The 20,600-nt window shown below is 32.4% G+C and overlaps 1 protein-coding gene, 1 long non-coding RNA gene and 3 other non-coding genes across 7 annotated transcripts; 3 read left to right on the top strand and 2 right to left on the bottom strand.

Moving 5' to 3' along the window:
- The first annotated feature begins 5,675 nt into the window (after window positions 1-5,675).
- LOC121219743 (small nucleolar RNA U49) lies at window positions 5,676-5,740 on the top strand. The gene has a single exon (XR_005916634.1). It is a non-coding gene; the product is annotated as a small nucleolar RNA U49 (small nucleolar RNA).
- A 187-nt stretch (window positions 5,741-5,927) lies between these two features.
- On the top strand, window positions 5,928-6,073 carry LOC121219741 (small nucleolar RNA snoR2/U65). Its single transcript, XR_005916632.1, has one exon. It is a non-coding gene; the product is annotated as a small nucleolar RNA snoR2/U65 (small nucleolar RNA).
- Window positions 6,074-6,093: 20 nt separating this feature from the next.
- On the top strand, window positions 6,094-6,186 carry LOC121219732 (small nucleolar RNA snoR77Y). Its single transcript, XR_005916623.1, has one exon. It is a non-coding gene; the product is annotated as a small nucleolar RNA snoR77Y (small nucleolar RNA).
- Window positions 6,187-7,184: 998 nt separating this feature from the next.
- LOC107955065 (pseudopaline exporter CntI) lies at window positions 7,185-14,643 on the bottom strand. Of its 3 annotated transcripts, none has more exons than XM_041097794.1 (10): window positions 14,212-14,643; window positions 12,594-12,747; window positions 11,220-11,394; window positions 10,384-10,499; window positions 10,211-10,278; window positions 8,845-9,023; window positions 8,612-8,678; window positions 7,703-7,774; window positions 7,489-7,554; window positions 7,185-7,403 (listed from the first exon to the last, which is right to left on the bottom strand). In XM_041097794.1, the coding sequence occupies exons 1-10, from the start codon at window positions 14,404-14,406 to the stop codon at window positions 7,269-7,271; spliced, it is 1,227 nt and encodes a 408-aa protein (XP_040953728.1). In that variant the 5' UTR covers window positions 14,407-14,643; the 3' UTR covers window positions 7,185-7,268. The 3 variants fall into 3 exon arrangements, with proteins under 3 accessions (XP_040953728.1, XP_016746265.1, XP_016746264.1); XM_016890776.2 differs by having other exon boundaries at window positions 8,845-8,984; XM_016890775.2 differs by having other exon boundaries at window positions 8,845-8,995; window positions 10,219-10,278.
- Window positions 14,644-15,657: 1,014 nt separating this feature from the next.
- LOC121219523 (uncharacterized) lies at window positions 15,658-16,489 on the bottom strand. Its single transcript, XR_005916332.1, has 2 exons — window positions 16,198-16,489; window positions 15,658-15,928 (listed from the first exon to the last, which is right to left on the bottom strand). It is a non-coding gene; the product is annotated as an uncharacterized lncRNA (long non-coding RNA).
- Between the last annotated feature and the right edge of the window lie 4,111 nt (window positions 16,490-20,600).

The following is a 20,600-nucleotide window of genomic DNA, read 5'->3' as shown; positions in this document are numbered from 1 at the left end:
TCAACACTTAAATGCACCGTCCAAATTGAAGGGATGAATGGGTAGATTCTATAAGCTGAGTTAATTATCTAAGTTGAACAAACATTTGCTTCATGACTAAGAATGCATGTATGGACAGCAAGGGGGAAGAATGTAACTTAAATGTCATTTAATGGATGAACATATGTCATTAAAATTGGTTCATGTATGGGTTGATTCATGTTACTTATTAATGGCCAAAATTGGGTATTCATGTCCTAGTTTTTAGTATAAATAGTTGGCTTGTGAACATGTAAAGGTTAGATCATTTTGTTATAAAACATATATTTGAGTTAATTCTATTTGTTCTTCAAGAACTACCAAACTTATCAAAAATTTCATTATTGTGGCATTCATAATACCGATCTTATCACTTTGTTCCCCATCCCAATGTGTGGCGATCAACCATATACCTTTGGTTCTTATCTCATTATAGATAGCGGGTCAAGGTTCCATCCATTTCCAAACTTTGTGAGTGTTAAGCAACCTTATAGAATTCGGGACACATTGTCATATAATGTTGGTTCTTTTTTGGTTCGTTTATTATTCGTAACTTATATCCATTATTCATCCATTGTTTTATCTTTTCTTTTCGTAATTCATCTATTTGTTCGAGCAAGTACCCATTTAGATGATCGTGACACTTAAATCGTGAATCAACTCGTAACTGAGCTCACGTCACCTTAAGATGAGGGAATAATTCAATCCACCCTCCACAAGTAGAATGACCAAATGCAATCAGATAACCATTTCGTTGATAATACGCGTCTGACTGGTTCCTAAGGCCAAAGTCCTCGTGATAATGATGTTGAATTCAGTGCCCTAAGTGTAGTATTTTCGTCGAAGTACACTTGAAATTTTTTCAAACATATTAGTTAATAAAATTATTCATGAATTACATTAATATTTTGTATATTGGCCTCACATGGTTTTTGCACGCAAAGAAAAATAGAAACAAATGTTGCTCACTAGTTATCTAAATGTTTAACTAATACTAAGCAATATTATGTGGTTGAATCGTAATACAAAAAGATAGTTTGTATTAATAGACGAGCCTAAACATATCCTTAGTCTAATTGAAAATGAGTAAACTGATTGAAAGACTAATATGTCGTCTATCAAGTCCAGTTAGGGAGATGCTTTGTCTTGGGCATCAGAGCAGATGACTCCCAGAAGATAGAGACATAGATGTGACTAATTAGACTGTCAGTACATCGGACAGGACCCAAGCAGAATAGATCCTGAATTCATTTATGGATTTATTCACTAGTGACATTCATAGTGTGACGTACCTAAATCCTAATTGGATGACGGGCTATGTATGCGTGACTCATACACTTTGATGTAAGTAAAATCTTGAGTTTAAATATATAAGAAACTGAAAGCTAGTGCCTTGGGTGTACAACTTTTGTAGTATGTAGTGTTATTCACAACAATGGAATTCAGAGCAAAAAGCATGGGTAAATGATATCCTTTCATTGGCATTACATGGTTGATGAAAAGTAAACATGGCCACAGGTCATCCATCTTTGTGATGGATGATTTGGTCACTATTTGATAGTGATTGACTTTTCATGAAAGAAGATGTAATGATTACCATGAGATAAAATAGGATCATATTGGGAGAACGTATATTATCCAAAAGAGATCAAGGATATCCTATGAGGGTAACACACTTATGACAAGGACATTAGACGAGCACACTGAGTAGTTACTTTCATAATGGTATATCGTCGAGGACAACTCAATCACGATACTATAGTAGAATGAATTTGTGACTAAATGAGTTTATAATTAATAGGCAAAAAGTTGAAACTTAATTATAAATCATTTGAGCTTCATCTACATATGCCTAATCAGTCCCTCCACTAGCTCATTGAAACAAAAAATGAATTGTGTGTTTGAGTAGAAATGAACGATATAAATAGAAATGGAGAAATAAGAAACATCCGGGAATGATTAAGGTTTTCTTCGAAATAGAGAAATTGAATCATTTGGAAATGAATGTAGGTTTCCAAAAATAGAAATTAAAACGAAAATGGAAACTTACAATCCTATATAGAATTACTTAAAAAATGATAGGTTAATGAGTTTATGTTTTTAGACTATTTTGAAGCCCGAAAATGAAAATAAATCATTCGGTCATAGTGGACATGTTGAGTTGTGACATATTGAACAAATTTTCTTGAAATTTTATCGAGGGTAAAATCGTCAAAATTTTATCAGGGGTAAAATTGTCAAAACTTTACTAGGGTAAAATTAGGGCGAGAAAATTATTTAATATGTAGATATGAAAGTTTATTTGGGGAAATAGAAAAACTAAATCGGGTTGGATCATATTACAGAGTATTGGGTCAAAAAGGTTTAGAAATTAGTCGTAATTGGACTCGATGTGAGAGAGGCCCAAAACCCCTCATGTAAGTGTCATGGGACTAGACCTTTCGTCTCGCGATCCGTACGGCCTTAGGTGATCCGTTCATCCAAACTCGCCTAATTTAGCCTTTACTCAAGTGATGATTCCTTAAGAACCCTTCCAATGTACCAAGTTGAAAAGCGAAAGCAATTTATGCCAAAATAAGCTACAAAGAACAACAGAAAGAGCGCACACAAAGTGTTTGAATAAATGCTCTCAATATTCTCTTATTCACAAAGAATAATGAAATAATGAATGGAGTGAGTACAAATGAGGGGAGGCTTTCTATATATAGTTGAGCTCCCCCAAAACCGATGGTCAATATACATTTACATCGACGAACGAGATTAACCATATCCCTTTTATTTTAGGGATTTACAAGATATGTCGTATCAAATCTAATCTAATCTTTACAAGATATGATTCCCTCAATCTTTTAAGATTAGTTACCAAATTAGCTTAAGTTGTCATATCTTCATTATCGGGACAACCAGGGTTCAATCTGATAGGCTTCTCTAACAGTTCTTTGGATCGGGCCAGTTCTCGTGGGCTAAATGATTCACATCTAAACAATAGACCTCCATTGGATGCATTTGGTGCGATGGTCACGGGCTTTAAACTGTGGCACGTGACATAAGAAGGTAGGACAACAAAACCCTAGTATCATTAACTAGGGTTGTTGCCCCCTATGTCCTAGATAAACTAGGACATTATTTTTCTAGTAGAAATAAACTTCTACAACTCTATAAAGGTTCTCTACCTTCTCTTTCTATAAATAGATGGCGCCAATAGAGCTATTTAGATAACTTTTGAAAGATTGTTATTCTGTCAAAAAATAGAGAGAATTTATTCTCAACTTATAAACATATTTTTCAGAATAACAATTTTATCGGTTTCTATTAAAGAAGAGAATTTTTGTTTTCACCCCAAAAGGAAAACTTTTTCTAGTTATGTGTTTTGATTCAATTGGTTTAAGCCCACACTCGAAATAGTTCGTGGTACGAGAATAGCGAAAAAGATCGTTTGGTTGAAAGTCGTAAAACATCAAGGATCCACTTATCCTAAAATGCAAGTATGGATTCTGTTAAGGTTTATTGCTATAAATATCACAAAAACAAGTCAGTTTTCAAAATTTTAATTTTCCATTGTGCAAGAAAATCATTTTGAAACCAATTTTTTTCTAATAAATTATGCTTCTTTGAAGGAGCAAGTTCTAACATTAAAGAAGGAATTATTGCAAAATTTCCAGAAGGTTAAGATAGATTAGAACTCCCACTTATCTTGGATGTGTTGGCCTATAACCTCCCTTCATCTTTCAAGATCTCCAAGTCTCTTATGGTGGTCTAGGGGACCCGAAAGACCACTTGGCCCATTACAAGAACCATATAAACATCTTGGGTACCTATGATGAAATCAAATGTCGGGTCTTCTCTATGACCCTCACCCATACCATCTGAACGTGGTACTTGCCACTCTTGAAGTGTTCTATTCTACTTTTGATTAGCTAGCCAACCTGTTCATGAGTTGGTTCTTGGCCAATAAGACTTTGCAACAATCCTCGACCTATCTGATGTCCATTTAGTAGAAAGAGTGTGAATCTCTTTAGGACTTTGTGAGGCGCTTCAACGTGGCTACCATGACAACTAAAGGGGTCTCGAATGATCTAGTCATATAGGCTTTCATTGCTAGCACCACTCATTCCTCAACTACAACATCATTGGCAAACCCCTGGAAAAGCTTTCCACCCTATATGAACTCATTCATAGGCTCGTGAAAAGTGAAGAGATTTAGTAAGGCAGTGCCAGATCCTTTATTAGTGTAATCGTTAGTTAAACTTATAAGTCTATTAAAAAAAAGATAATAAAGTAAAAATTGACATGTGGCAAAAAAGAGAATATTATTTTCTCTTATATATATTCTTTTTATTTTTTTCTTTCTTCAAAACTATACTAATGGCCAAACTAGTCAAGCCACCAATTCCTAATTTGATCAGTTCGTTAAATAATAAAAAATCATAAAAATAAAACAATAATTAAAAATAGAAAAGGTTAGTTCAACTATTTTTTTTAGGTTGGTTCAATCAATATGTATTGGTTTACGAGTCAGTCGGTTTAACCCCTATCTCCGGATTAGTACCTTGACAGGTTCCGAGTCTAACTAGTTTGGTTCTAAAAACACTAGTTTTGACCGATAAATAACTTTTTTTTATCTTATCAAGTCGAGCAAGCGAGCAATATAGTTCAAAAATAGAATAAATCGCCAGCGTCTCAACCTTAGGAGCTCGGGGGCAAATTTCGAGCATTGTTAGTTTTGTCAAACATCATAAAGGAAGGAAAAAAAAAGTGAAAAATAATGTAAAATGAAAAAAAAGAATTAATTTTTTTTTATGTTTATATGATGTGACGATTCATTATTGGCTGAAATTCTTTTTAATAGATATAACGTTTTTGGTGTAAAATGAGACAAAAGAATATTTTAGGTATGACTTGTGAAAAAAAAATCAAGTACCAATTTGAGAAAAATAGTATAATTTAGATACTAATTTGTGGGTTAAGCTCTTTTTTAAAATAGATTTAATAATTTGACAAACAGATTAACTAAAAGTGGGAAAAATAGTTTAAGCAGCACTAGTGACAAAAAAAAAGATTTAAGTACGAATTTGTGGATTGAATGTATAAATTTTTGTAAGCGTTTGGCTTCAGTTTTTTAATTTTTATAAAGTAATCCAATAAAACATGAATAATTGATAGGGATTACTCCAAATTGTTTTCAACCAATAAAAGCCGGATGTCAAATTTGGGGATAATTGAGAAATTTTTGGATTTTTAAAAAAATGTTTTTAACAATTTTCTTTTAAATATTTTCCTTATGTTTTAATTCACTTTTATAGATTAAATATATATATATTTTAAAAATATGGATGGAAACAGATTAATAAGACCAATAGTTTAGGCATATGGAGTTTGTAGGAGCAACCTACCCCATGCATTTTGGGCCTTGAAAATCACCAAAATAAGCCCAATTTAATGAATTTCAGTCTCTCTACAATTTCCAATTTAGAGATCTAGGGTTTCTTTCAACTCCGCTGCTCCCTATAAAATCCTACCAAGTTTCTTCGCCATAAAATGAAAAGAACCAAGTCATTCTAGGGTTTAACTGCGAAGCCCTCCCTTTTACTCTCTGTATTTGTTTTGGTTTAAATTTGTTTTGAAACGTAGAAGGAAAAGTGTTTTAGAGTTTGAAATCCCAGTGAGGAAGAATTCCCATAGATAGGAAGTGCCGTATGACACTTTAATCAGCAGCAGCAACGCGCTAAGGAACATGCCCGTCTTCCCATCCGCCAATGCTCAGCCCTCTGATATTTGTTCTTAGGTGTTTGATGGTTGGCCGGGAAATCAGGCGGGTGCTTCCTCGAAGCGTGTTCCGCTGTGTGGGTGATTTGAAACGGGTCTCTGAGGGTTTCCTTTTGAATGGTTTTTTTTATCTATCGTTTTTGGGTCCGATGCCACGTCGCCGGTAGCCAAGAGCAGTGACCGGCGATGCTATGATTGGACCGATATAAATTCCATGTTTCGCTTGCTGATAGGAACCTGTGGATCTGAAACAGTGTGATCTACGGAGCCGTTTTCGGCGATTACAGTTTATAAATGGATGGATTGTGGAAGCCAATGAGGATTTGATTATTATAGTTGGAATTACCGACTGAATATTTAATTTATTTTGATGTCAACTCGACTGGCTGTCTGAGGCTTCCTACAATCTCTTTTTTCTTGCTTGGTTCATATTGAACCTTTTAAAAAAATAATTATTTTTGTCAAATGAGATGTAGTGATTTAGGAGATTGGGTTTTTGGTATTTACAAATGCAAGTATAATACAAAACACAAATACTGATGTACCTAGATGAAACCCCTTCCATAATTTCATAAAAATCCTACATCCAGCCCTTCATTCACTACTTTCCTTCAGATTTTTACTGTTTCAGAAATAAAATCAGAATTATATAATTTCAATGACTTTTTTTCTTATTTCGAAATTATTGAATTTTTTTTCTAATTTTAAGTGTCGTAAATGAATCTTTAATTTTATAATGCAAATAATTTGAATAATTTGTTTCAAATTTGTCTTTTTTTTTCGTAGTTAAGTTTGTTTGAAATTGAGTCTCTCTTTCAAAAAAAATAATACAAAGTTTTTTTTTAAATGTAAAAATTTAAAATAATTTTTAAAATTCAAGATGTTTATAAAAATTTCAAATTTTAAAATTTTAAAAAATTTAAGAAAGTCTTAAAAAGTAAATGAAGAACATTAAAAATTTGTAAAATAATAATTTTAAGATTAAAATAAGTTCATTAATTATTTAAATTTATCATATATTTTTTATTATTTTGATTCAGATTTTTTTTCAAATATTTATAAATTTAAATTTAGTTACTTTTTGACATGGAATTATAATGTAATAAGATTTTAATTTTATATGTTTAAATTTTTTAATTTAAATTGAAAATTTTCATTTAATTTGACTTAACTCAAATTTTGTTTCATTAGATTTTATTTATTTTTTTAAAAAAAATTAAATTAGAATAATAAAATCTGATTCATGAATTTAATTAATTTAAAATTTTTCACCTCACCTGCTAACTAAAAAACAAAGAAAATTTCGAGCCAATTAACAAGGGTGCGACGTAGTCGGATGTTTCATCTTTCAAGTATTTGTCTATTTGAGATGGTTAAACTAAAAAAGGGCATAAATTCAATTAAGAAAACAACAAAATGAATGCAATATCTTCAAAATGTTGCAAGAACAGAAAGGTAAAGAAGATGGAATTGACAAACATTTCTCATTCATTCTCTTTTTCAGGTCCAAAAAACATAGTAAAAGACACTGAGATTAAGATGAGTATGCACCCAACGAGTCGACCCAAAGAAGGGGCTATGCTTGAGGTACCTATGCCCCATAACTGCGACAAGGCAGCCTGTAATACATTAAACAAAAAAGAATCAATGCACTGCTCAATCAACCAGAAAAAGGGAATACCAAAAGTGCAAACAAGAGCGTACCTCCATAAACATGACATTTGCAGCTTTGTTTATTTTCTCAAGCTGTAGTCCGTGAGCTAGAAACACCTGTAGCAGAAAAATGTTTAACGCAATGCCAAAAGTTTTAAGGAAACTATGGTTCAGCATGGTTGGTCATTATCATTATTCTAAGGAAAAAAAAGTTATTACTACTATCGTTGGTGCAATAGCGTACTGATTGTTATAATGGACAAACCTCAGCTAAGAAGGACAGAATACCAAGTGCAAGCATCAGAGATAGTGAATTGAAACTTGGCAGCACAAACTCCTGAGATATAAATAACAATTTTATGTTACCAGGAAATGCAGACCATATTCAAAATTATGATTTCTTGCTAAAACAAGTATCAACTAAATGAAGGTCAAAATCTTTTGGCAGTTATCCAAGCAAATCATTTTCAGGTCTAGGAGCAAGCACAAAATAACAACAAACTAAATCTTTTCGCTTAAGTGAGATGGGAATTAAAAGTGTCAATCACCATATTCGGATCCAACAAGGAATAGACTTGGGCAACAATAAACACCCATAAATTGCTGCTTCAGCTTTAATATTTGGCTGTCAATACCAGGAAGAAGTAAAAATCTTAAATATAACTACTAATTCAATTTCACCAATTATTTTCTATTTCATCTAGCCTATGACAGCCCTAGAGTTCATAAACATTAGCATTCCACATTACCACTTTGGAATGCTTTACTTGTTTGGAATAACTGTATTCATATAAAAGGTATTTTCCATGCACAGAGAATTGCAGGTTTAGGCTATGACAACGTATTCAAGCTGCTGTCAGCTACTGTTGTTGATATGATAAGCGAACTAGGATTTGTTATGAAATGATTAAAAACAGCCACGTATGACTTGTAAGGTAAACCGGTGTTTCAGGTTTCTGGACCAACGAGTCTATCATGAAATCTCTGATTTGCTTCCAAAATCAGAAACTTGCAAGAGACTAATAAATGGTACAATGATGCAGAATAAAAAATGCGTCTCTTTAAACATAATGGGCCTTTGTTACATTAGATAAGCTCTGGTCAAACTGTAATTAGTTGCACATAAAAAATGTGTCTCTAAACATTCAAAAATTGATCATATTATGGCACTCACCTCAAAGGCAAAAGTGCATATTCCTGCAGCAGGGCTAGCCAGTATGGCAAATGACAGAACTGTTACCCTAAAGAAGGATTATTTGCAACAAGCATTAATAGAATCACAAAAAAAAAAAGTAGATATCATAATAAGGCTCGTGAACATAAATTTTGGAATGATGATTACAGAAAATTTTAGGAAGTTTGATGGTAAGCAATGATCTGAAACACGGAAACATAGAAAGAACTTACACAGGCTGATCTGTTGCCTTTGCCGCAGCCTTTATGAGGCAGTAGCTAATTCCACCAGTTATTGATGAAAAAAAACCAATCAAGGCTGCATATATATGGTTACTTCCTCCGCAACTTGAATTGCTTGCTTCCTCAGTTTTCTGTAGCCCTCCTTCCACATCCAGCAACAGGTTTGCCATCAGTAATGCACAATTATAGGAAACTATGTAAATAATTCCATGATCCAAGAAGAGAAAACAAAATTGAAGGACATGGTTTTGCTCATGGCACTAGCTTCATCATAATCATTAAAGAAAAAATGTGCATATGCCTGCACTAGAATGAAACCAGTGTTTTTAAACCTTTTTACATGAAAATGCAATGTACTCCTCAATGACCTCAACTCTGAACTTAGAATAATTTCATAGAAAAAAGAAAGAAGATAAGTACATGAATAAAAAATTGAGTCTAAGCGTCACCTAGGAATAAATTAAAATGGATTTAAACTGTTGCCTCAAACTGCTTTGTTGTGGTTTGTGATGGTTTGGTATAAATGGTATCAAGGGTTACTGGGTTAGAGATGACAATTCGTTTACAGAAAGTAAAAATGATAACAAAAAGTTGTAAGTAAAGGTTTGATCTATGCAAGTAGTTGATTTTCCTGGCATCTCTAAGATGAATTTTATTTTGAATTTTTGAGTTTTCTTATGATTTGGTTAATTTATTGAACTGGCTGGTATTGAGAAGAGGCTACAAACTTAAGGCTCTGAAATCTGAATAACACATAAGATGTCTGAAACTTGGTAGGACTGAAAGTAATCGAGAATAGAGAAATTTCAATATTAGGTGTCAAGGTTTGGAATTTTGGTGTTCGAAAAGAAAAGAATCACTGCTAGGTGCTAGCCATTAAATTATTAAGAAATGAATCTAAATTAGTGCAGAAAAGGGCGAATAAATCCATATATGCTAACAGATGAAAAAAAAAAAGAAAATCCAGGAGAACTACATAATCGAATATATTTTATCACTTGATGGATGCATAGAAAGTGGAGACAACCTCTCACACACCTACCAGAACAAGGATTTTAATCATGAAACTAAAAGTGACCGAAAAAACTTAAGGCCATATAACAATATTAAAACTTAAGTAACAAATATGCAGAGAAAGAGAAAAGAGAAGAGAAGTGAGGTTACTGAAGAGACTGCAGGACATCAAAATTTCAGAAACATGGAAACAATAAAAATCACTCATTAGCATAAATGGAAATGCTCCATTACCATTATAAACATATAGTAGCAAACTAATAAAAATTCTCACTATATTTCAACTTTTAACATATCCAAGGCATTCATTTTGAGCACATTAGAGAAGGTTCTGTCAACTTACTTCTGTACCTTGTGTAGTAAGCATCTGCTGAAAAATGAAAAGCATGCCAGAGAAACTGCAAGCAAGACCTGGAAATGGATGAAAATCAATGAAGTAATTAAACCCTACCACTCTAAGGCAGCTCAATTTATATAGCATAAGTCAAGATAGAAGGTGAGAATATGTTAACAGACCTCCAATTTCTGTAATTTTCAACTTCTCATGCAAAAAAATTCTAGCCATGATTGAAGCCATTATTGGAGTTGTAAAGCTTAATAAAATAGCCAGAGAGAAAGGTATCCTTTGAATGCTGAAAACAAAATTGAGCAAACCAGTTACGACTACCAGATTATCTTATTTTTGTTAACAATGAAAAATCTTACTTGCCATAGCAAGAGCAATTTCAAGAATTGCTAGTTTAAAATAACTAGAGAAATTAAAAAGAAGCAAAACCTAGTTTTGGAAACTAATGTTTAAACCATTATCGACAGTGGGTTATACTAGCAAACGGGTTAATTCATGTTTAGCTTGGTAATAGTCTACATCCTATGCCAATTTGATTGTCTAAATTTCCAAGTTCACGTAAAGCAAGGCATCAAATAGATTAGATAAAAACTACAGCTTTGCAGGCATAGAAGTGATAAGCCCTTTATGATACATTGCAAAGATAGGACTCGTAACAACTGGTATAAGCAGGAAGAAAAATGTAATTGCAGCACCGCCTCCCCACCCCCCCCCCCAAAAAAAAAAAAGAAAAAAAATCTAGTATGCCTAGTGTATCACTGGAGCAACATCAGTGTCGATATAATCTAACAACAATAGAAAGAAGCTTTTAACTTTAGCAAGATGAATATGTTGTAAAAAAGTTCCAAAAAGATAACAGAGGGGAGTAGTCCAATATGATGAAAACTTTCTCCTTTTCCTTTCTTCCTAGGTTATTCCTTCTCTGTCATGGAAGAAGAGCGAAAGGATCCCTAATATAAGCAAGCTCTAAAGAGGCAGAGAAGCAAGAATGTGAACTAAAACTTACCAATAGATAAAACTCAATAATGAGAGATACCCCACTAGTGATCTTAAAAGTAAAAGTTTCCTGGGATGAGTTGCTCCAAATATTGGCAGGCCAATTCTTCGCAACCATATATATGATAATATCAAGGTAACTGTACATCTTACAAATGATGTCTCAAATAAAGGAATTGACTGAGCTGCCATCATAAAAAAAGTAATGGAAAGATAATTAAATCAATGAAAAACATCTCATGCCAAATAATTTGGAATCATTGGAAAATAGATATCAGAAGCTAGCAAAAGGGGAAGGTGTAAACACTTAAAAATAACACTACATAACATCAGCATTGCATATGTCTGCATGTCAACAACAATAGTATACAGTGAAGACTCTACTTAAAAATGTAGGTTGTTTATTGCATACATTTTGTGGTTCACATGCCCTTTGTCTTAGTTGTTTTATAAAGATCTACATCTGAGAGTACTAAATCGTGTTATCACATATCAATGAAGTTTGTGTTTGTTACAGTTGGCCCGCTCTTGATTATCATTTTATAGATTAATCCATACCCGCTCAGCTATAGCAAACAATGATAGAATAGCAAAATTCCCTGCAGTGCTGTCAAGGCGTGCACCTAGTTGCACCTAGGTGTGTTTTTCTGGAAAGTCAAAATGCATAAAAAATTCCGCCTGATTGAGTTTCTCTTTAGTTTCTTTTATTTTCACCTTTTTAATTTGATATACCTTTACTAGTAAGAAAGGGTTACTATCAAAACCTATACTCCACAATATTCGAGCATTCAACAAGAAATATTGACCATAAGGAAGTCGTGCATATTGACTGATAAAAAAGTTGCATGTTTTGTAGATAAACCAGACCATACTTTAGAGTTTATACATATCTTAAGCTTCATATATTTATATACACACTCAGACATACAAAAACCCAAAGATATACATATTGTATTGTATTGTGCTTTACTTCACTCAAGCCAGCACTTTTTTGTGCCTTACACCTGAGGCAATATAAGGGTTCTAGCACCTAGGGTTCTAGCACCTAGGGTGTTCCTTGCGCCATTGGTAACAACATTCTTCCCTGTTAACTTACTATGGATTCTATTAGGAGGATGCAACCGCATGACAATCTTATTTATGCAATTGAAGTTTAAGAACCATTTATGCCATTTAGAATTTATGGCTATCACTATACCTAATTCAGTCTATCATTAACTAGGGTTATGTTAGGACTTCCATTTACCATAACTAGAATCTCATGGGGACCACAAAATATCATTTACAACAGAAAAATGGCTAATTTACGTAGGAAGCAACATATATGAATTATGACATGCCTTGTGAGCTGGCTTCAGGCATAGGGGAGCAGAAACTTACTAACCAGTAAAGTTTTCGGAAAGAACTTCCATGACAAAGTAGATAACAGATGATAAGGCCATGCATAGTAGACCAGAGTATCTGGATCCACTCCATGCCCACAACATAAACTGTGAAACCGGAGATATCTCTGTTTCTGGTGCTTTTATCACTAACTCCTGCAAACACATTAAACCAATTAAACCTAAATTCAGTCCATAAACTAAAATACTTCTGCAACACCTTATGCATTCTTGGTAAGCAAATACATAGTTTAAGCATAAGCAATAAGATTGACCAACAATTTCAATAAACCATATTAACCTCAATTTGTAGGAACTTTGTTATTTTAAGCTTAGCATTGCTATCAGGGACGGATCTAGGATTTTACTCCAAGGGGGGTGAAACTTCTAAATCCGAACGGCCTTTTATTTAATGTAAAAAAGTACCAATTCTTCTCGGAGACATTTTTTTCATATCAAACAAATCAATTTAATGTTTTCTAAAAAGTATGAATGATTTAACCAAAAAAAAATTAAAAGAAAAAAATCAGACTATATAAATTTAAATAATCCTTTCCAATATGCAAAAAAAAAAAAAAACTAATACTATACTAAAAAATTTCATAAATATCATTATAGTTCCAAAAATTAAATTAATAAAACTTGGAGTTAGTCTTATTTCTCAATACTAGGCATCCTAAATTGCACCCTCCACTTTTTTATTAGATCAAACTCATCAATGATAGAATCTGTTGAAAATTCTCAAGAGGTCTTTTGCGTAAGGAGTCGAGAGGAAGGTAATTTGTATGTTTTTACTCTGTGCTCTCAGTCTCAGCATCAAACTCCTTTCTTTTTCTCTCGGCAATGCCGGCACCTTATCAGAGGAAGATACTTCTTTAATAAAACATACAAATTAAAATACAAGAAAGTCACTAATCTAATATATACGGGTACGGGTTAAATCAATTAATTCTGAAATTTGACTTTAAAGTCCATATTGGGCCTCTAAGTTTAGTCTTTCAAGGCCCATCATAGATTAATATTTGATTATTATTAAAGCTATATAATTAAAAATTGAAAAATACTTTGTTAATATAAATTATAACTTATGCCTTAAAAGGCGAATTATATAAAATACAATTTGGCCAAATGGGGCGAATGATATACAATTTGGACACCAAATCTAAAATAAATGATAATTTATACATAAAATTCAAAAATCTGAGAAAATTCCAAGTGGCGACTGCCTCCACGCCCCCTGGATCCTATGACTTAAATCTATAGCAAATTGTTCAAACTTTATCAATTATGAATCTGAGTTGAGTTAAACTGCTTCATTTCTGCAACACTTTCCATTTCTTTCTAATAAAATGAAATAGCAATGATAAGAAGTAATGCTCGGTTTGATTTGTTTGTTTATTGATTTAGCTAATTTCTTTTCCTCTAGGGGCGTCGGAAGTTCAGATTCGATATAAATCATAAATAAATGGTTTATCGAGTCAAACATTCAACTTTCAATACAACCTGCTTCCCTTAACAAGTAAAACTAGATTATACAAATAAAGATTCAGGCAGACAGAACTAGATAACTTCAAATTAACAAAACTGTAAAAAATAACATCAAGGGTTTACTTTACTTACCCTAGGTTTTCTTCGGGAACGAGAGACAGAAAAGATGTTGATCTTGGGCCTCTCGATCTGCGTCAAGAGAGGTGTTATCTCCTCCGAAGACGCTGCTGCAGAGCCACCATTAGCTGCCGATTCCTCGTTGTCAAGCACGGTCAGTTCTACAGTATGATTCCCGTCGTCGGTAATGGTATCCGCTGAAGCCGCCATCACCACTCATCAAAATGTCCAAAAATAAAAACAGAAAGAAAGAAAGAGATCTAGAGAGACCGCACAGTGGATTGTTGTTCAGGAATCTGGAGTATCAATTAAAAGCGAGTCAATTAAGTTCAGTTCCGGCGGCAACCATGAATGTGGATTTTTCTTTTCTGTTTTTTTTTTCTTTCAATAGGGAATAAAAATGAATTTTATTTTTTAAATTTTCCTTAGTAGTTTGTTGGTGGAAGTGACATGTCAACAGTCAAATTAGTATTTGCTATTAATAAAAAAAATATGGAAACTCGTTTACCCAATCATGTATCCTATTAATAAATTTTTAATTGGGTTGGTCTCACCAGTTAATTATGTATCAATTAAGTTAAAAAAATGTTTAATATATCTTTATATTAAATGACTAATTTAATGGTCTTTTTATCTTTTCATCCTGTATTTTTTTTGAATTACAATAATTGGACAAAATTCGAACAACAAACGTAATTAACGCAACTCGAACTCAAGCCATAGGATCCTTTTATCTTTTTATACTTTAAGAGATTAAATTTATGTTTAAGAGATTTATTAACAATTTTTTTTACCACGGCACCAAAATTTTCCGTCAATTTTAAAAAAATTAACTATTAACATAAAATATTTTCTTTCATCAAATTTATGTAATTATACTATTAATGAAACCCCTAATTAAGTTAGTGTCACAAATTAACATGTATATTTTATTTTTTTATTGTGATAAATTGATCTTAACACCTAAACTACTTTCATCGTGTGAATATACCTTGTAATTGATTTTATTATAAGAATCGGGTCAAATTAATTCTTATATTATTAAACATGTCAAACTAATCTTCATATTATTAAAAGAAATTCTAAATTTCAATAAAGTTAATATTCATTGTTAACAAAGTTAATATTTTGAAAGTATTTTATGATTCTAGTAATAATTTTTATTTCTTTTTTTAATTGTAAATGTTAACTCTATTACAATTTGGGTTGCGTTTGTTTCTCTGAAAATAAATTCTAAAAAATGGATTAATTTTCTAGAAAATTGATATTTTCTAGTGTTTGGATAATTCTGCGTAAAATATTTTCCGACAAATTTTCCTGAAATCATTTCTAAAAGTTGTTCTTAATAAAACAAGCATAAGATAAATATATTCGTTACAAAATATTATAATAACATTTCTTTTTAACAATTGAAATTTATTTTATAATAAGATAATATTCTATAATAATAAATATCATATATAAACTTAATAATAAATAATGTAGATGCCCAATTTCGTTCGGCCCAATAAACAAAACAACAAAAAACAATAACAAAGTCCATTGACAGAAGCCCAAAAACACCAACCCAATAGCCTAAAACCTAAACAAAAAAAAGAAAATCCTAGAACCCTAAAAGCTTTGGCGCCGCTCCTTCACCATGTCAGTAGGCACGTCACCCGAGGTCTGCCCCCTCCTTTCACCGAAATGGCAAAGCGTGGCTCCGCGGTGTCGTTGACCTTGGCACAAACACCTGTAAAAAAAATTTAAAAAAAAAGAAGCAAATGACAGAACGCAAAAACAGAAGAAACAACAAAAAAGAAAACAAAAAATGAATATTTTGTAATGTATTTGGCTATAAAAGCCACAACAACCACATGTAATAGGGGAAAAGAGAAAAAATCCAATACAAAATAAAAAAACAAAGTTAAGAAAAAAAACTAAGGTTGTTCATCTTCTCTCTTTTTTTTTGCTTTTTATTTCGAAAAATATAAGAAAATAAAATAAGAGTTTAAATCTTACCCGTTCATTGCCACTGCAAGGCCCTCCTCCGCTCTGAAAGGTTTCTAAACCTCTTAGGGTTCGTCAATGGCCACATCGAAGAAGAGAAATCGAAAGGTTTCTCGGCTTTTCGTCCAACTTTAACTAGCTTTTCGGAGGATCTATCACCAGATTCACAATCTACGCAAGAAAAGGGGCTCGGGGGGAACTTTTTCGATTTTCTGGCCACCGGAGGTGGCGGTCGCCGTTACCAATGACCAGTGGCCGCGGCGGAGCTACGATGGCCTCATGGTCGGCTAAAGGAGGGCTTGAGAGAAAAAAGAAAAAAAGAAAGGAATTTAAAAAAAAAAGGTTTAGAATGATTTTTAAAAATATTTTTAACTTATATAGGTTTAATGAAACGTTGTCGTTTTGGGCTAGCTTCAGAAGCCCCATAACGTCGTCATTTGGGCTGACTTTAGAAGCCCCATAACAGCGTCGTTTTGGACATGACCCCATGACTCGACTCAAATCCTCTAAGATCTGCGTGTTTTTTAGGGAAGGGTCAAATTGCTTCCCAAGTCCTTCCGCCTTTAGGCGCTTTTCAATGTGGTCTTAATTTTGTTTTTTCTTCTTTTTAAAATTATACCATTTAACTTTGACTTGCTTTCATTTTGGTCCTCAGACTGTTGACTCTTTGGGGAGTGACACATGTACTTGGGTTAGTTTATTTGTCCTTTTGGTCCCTGCATTTTTATTGTATTTTAATTTAACCTTTTATTTTTTGTTTTTATTTATTTATACGTGAAGTTTTATCATAGTTTCAATTTTAGTCCTTTGTTCACTTAATTAAGTCCCTGTACTTGTTTTTTTTTTTAATTTTCACCCTTCAAGTTGTATAATTTACATTTTTGCCCCCAAATTTATTGATTATTTTATTTTGGTCCTTTTATTTTTAATTATTGATACTATTAACACTATTAAGTAATTATCGTTGCTAATTAATATTATTTTTGTTAAAATTTGCTCAAAAATCAATATTTTAGCATGGAATAAAGTGGTAATATAATTATAATTATGATAATATATCAATAATTTTAAAATAAATAATTATAAATTAATAGCATGGAATAATTATAATTATAAATTATTATTTTAAAATAATTTCCAATGAAGGGGAAAGTCACTAATATAATAGAAAAGAAAGTGTTAAACATAAGAGATGAGACTACCATGGAATAAAGTGCCTGACATAGCATCTTTAAAGATATAAGATAAAAAAATCATGTTTATGTGGACATGAATTTTTGTTTGCAATAGTAAAATGAACAAATCCTTATGTTTTGATTTCATGGAACTCCCGATTCCTACATCCAACTAGCATAATGTTTTGATATTAATTTATATTGTGATTTGAAGATATCTAACACTTTAATATCTTGTAGTAATGATTCGTTTGCCTTTAATAGTACAAAGTGAGAGGCGAAAAATAATTAGTCTTGCATTGACAGTATAGTTGCAAATGTGTACAGTTGCAAGTTGGTTCTTAGTTATATTGGGTATTGGCTGTCATTTTTAGTCTACATACTTATATACCAAAGATTAGATCATATATTTTAAATTTTTATGCACAACAAGATTATGTGAAAAGACTTGTACATGCTAGTGACGAGACCTGTATTGAACAAGTTAGGATGAATAGAGTTACTTTTTTTAAATTATGTGAGTTGTTAAAAACTTTAGGATGATTGAAGTCGACAAGGAACATGCTTGTTGATGAGCAACTGGCAATGGTCTTACATATCATTGCTCATCATCTTAAAAACTGAGTTATCAAGCATCACTTTAATAGGTCCGGGGAAACTGTTAGAAGATCATTTCACAGTGTTTTAAATGTCGTCCTATGCTTACAAGATGTGTTATTTAAAAAGGCAGAGCCAATTACAGTTAATTCTATAGACCCAAGGTGAAAATGGTTCAAGGTATCGGAGTGAGTTCTATATATAGCTCGTACATAATTTAGTTGATTTAGATTTAAATATAGTATCCTAACCCGAGGTTTTATACATGTGATGTAGAATTGCTTAGGTGCTTTAGATGGAACTCACATCAAGATTAGGGTTCCAATAGTTGATAAACCTAGATATCAAACGCGAAAAGGTGACATAACAACAAATATGTTAGGTGTTCGTCCACCAGATATGCATTTTATTTATGTTCTTCTTGGTTGGGAAGGTTCTGTTAATGATGGACGTGTTCTTTGAGATGCCATTAGTAGAAGACATGGACCAAAAGTTCCTTATGGTAAAGTGCAGAATTTGAAGAATTTGAATTAATTTTTAAGATCATACTTTTTTGGGAAAATTAACCATGACAAATAGTTTTTTTATAGGTTGATATTATCTAGTTGATGCTAGTTACCGAAACTGTGAGGGATTTCTTGCGCCTTTTAGAGGACAAAGATATCATTTGAATGAGTGGCGTCAAGGTTACCAACCAAGTACTCCGGAAGAATTTTTCAATATGAAACATGCTTCAGCGTGCAATGTTATTGAATTATGCTTTGGGTTATTAAAAATTAGATAGGGAATACTTAGGAGTCCATCATTCTATCATGTGAGGGTGCACAATAGAATCATTATTGCATGTTGTTTGTTCCATAATTTTATTTGAACCTATATGAGTCTTGATCCTATTAAAGCGAAGTTGGAATAAGGATCACCTAGTAATGTGATAGATGACGATGAATCGAATATCATAAATATTCATCTATCGGATGCATGGGCTACTTGGAGGATGGAACTAGCCAATCAAATGTTCGATGAATGGAAACTATCTAGAAATTAGTTAAGTTTAGGGTAAAAATAGTAAAGGTGAAGTTGTTTATGTTATTTCATGTATCTAGTTTATGAAACTTTGGTGGTGTTTGATTTGTCTTTCTATATTGTACTAGACTTCTTGAATTACAACTTTAATTTATTTTCTTTTGATTCGTTATGTGTTATAATTTTATAAAGCATCGACCTTTTGATTCATAATACCAAATCTAATTTTAATTTGCATTTTTTCTTAAAATAGTTATGTCAGGCTTTTCACAATTAAGTGTTTCTTCCCAAAATTCTCGAGGAACCAAAAAGAAATGGGTTCCAGAAGAAGATGTTGTGTTGGTTGCTTGTATGGTTGATTTGCATAATGTTGGAACCTTTAATGCAGATACAGGATTCAAGGTCGGTTATTTAAATGAACTGGAAAGAATGTTAGAAATTTTTTACCCCATGTTATGTTGAAGGATAAACCTAATCTTGAATCGAGGATTAGGACATTGAAAGGGGATTGGGCAATCGTTTATGACATGCTCAGTGAAAAAGACAATAGCAGCTTTGCTTGGGACGAGCATAGGCAGCTTGTTGTTGCTGAAGATGTTGTGTGGGACTCATATATAAATGTAAGACTTATTTCAAGTCTTTATTATCTTGTTTTGACCAAAATTATATCTAATCTAGATTCATCCTTTTTTATAGAGTCATAAAGAAGCTAGTCAATTTAGACATCGTTGTTGTCCTTATTATGACCAACTTACTGCCATCTACATAATAGATCGAGCCACTGGGAAATATGTTCAAACAACCGCTGATATTATTGAAGAAATAGATGTTGAGGATGTGCTACTGCAAATACTCATGAAGAAAGAAACAATTTTCATGGATGCAAAGTTGATGTTTCTTTGGATGAGATGAATCTCTCAGCTACACAACCACAATCATCTAGAAACCAAGGTGAATCCACATTTTCAAAGAAGAAAAAAAAAAGATTTCTGATGCAAGTGATCATAAAAAACTTCTACTTTATTTACTGATGCTGCCACGTTATTGGCGAAAAACATATGAACCGTTGGCGTTGAAATAAGTTGGAGCATTGCCTCCGAAGTGCTAATTCAACAAAAATCAGAAATGGTCATTCAAGAAAGTGCTCTAGAATTATATCCAACCTTATGTGAAGTAGAAGGATTAACTGAGGATGAACGCTACCGCGCGCTGAGCAAAATTCTAGACCATCCAATGCAAATGCTCATTTTCTTTAGTCTACCTTCTTCTATGCGATTGGAATGGGTGAGAAGATTTCTTTCTAACTATTAAAATCCATGGTTGTGTTAGTGATGTTTTGGTAACTTTTTGTATATGTAATATTTAGATAGTATAATGACATGATAGAATGTCATTACAATGTTGTAAAATTTAACATATAAATTATGACATATAAGCTAATGAAATCATGTAACTTTTTGTTAATATATGAACATTATGTTTGAATGTAAAATATAATTCTCAAGCTATTTATTACTTCTAATATTTTGCTTTTTTATTTTAGAATAATTAAATTATTTGTTTCACTAATGATATTTTAGCATATTAAATATGTATTGCAGTTTAAAAATAATAAATTAG

The sequence above is a fragment of the Gossypium hirsutum genome, chromosome D07, assembly GCF_007990345.1.
Source record: "Gossypium hirsutum isolate 1008001.06 chromosome D07, Gossypium_hirsutum_v2.1, whole genome shotgun sequence".
In the NCBI taxonomy this organism is placed as follows: Eukaryota; Viridiplantae; Streptophyta; class Magnoliopsida; order Malvales; family Malvaceae; genus Gossypium; species Gossypium hirsutum.
The sequence above is the reverse complement of the archived record's forward strand: the minus strand, read 5'-3'. Positions and strand labels throughout refer to the sequence as shown.

Excerpts from the sequence above, each read along its gene's own strand:
- LOC107955065 (XM_041097794.1), bottom strand. The coding sequence starts at position 14,406 with ATGGCGGCTTCAGCGGATACCATTACCGACGACGGGAATCATACTGTA. Across the intron at positions 12,748-14,211 it reads GTTCCCGAAGAAAACCTAGG|GAGTTAGTGATAAAAGCACC; the intron begins GTAAGTAAAGTA and ends ATGTGTTTGCAG. Across the intron at positions 10,279-10,383 it reads GAAAATTACAGAAATTGGAG|GTCTTGCTTGCAGTTTCTCT; the intron begins GTCTGTTAACAT and ends ATCCATTTCCAG.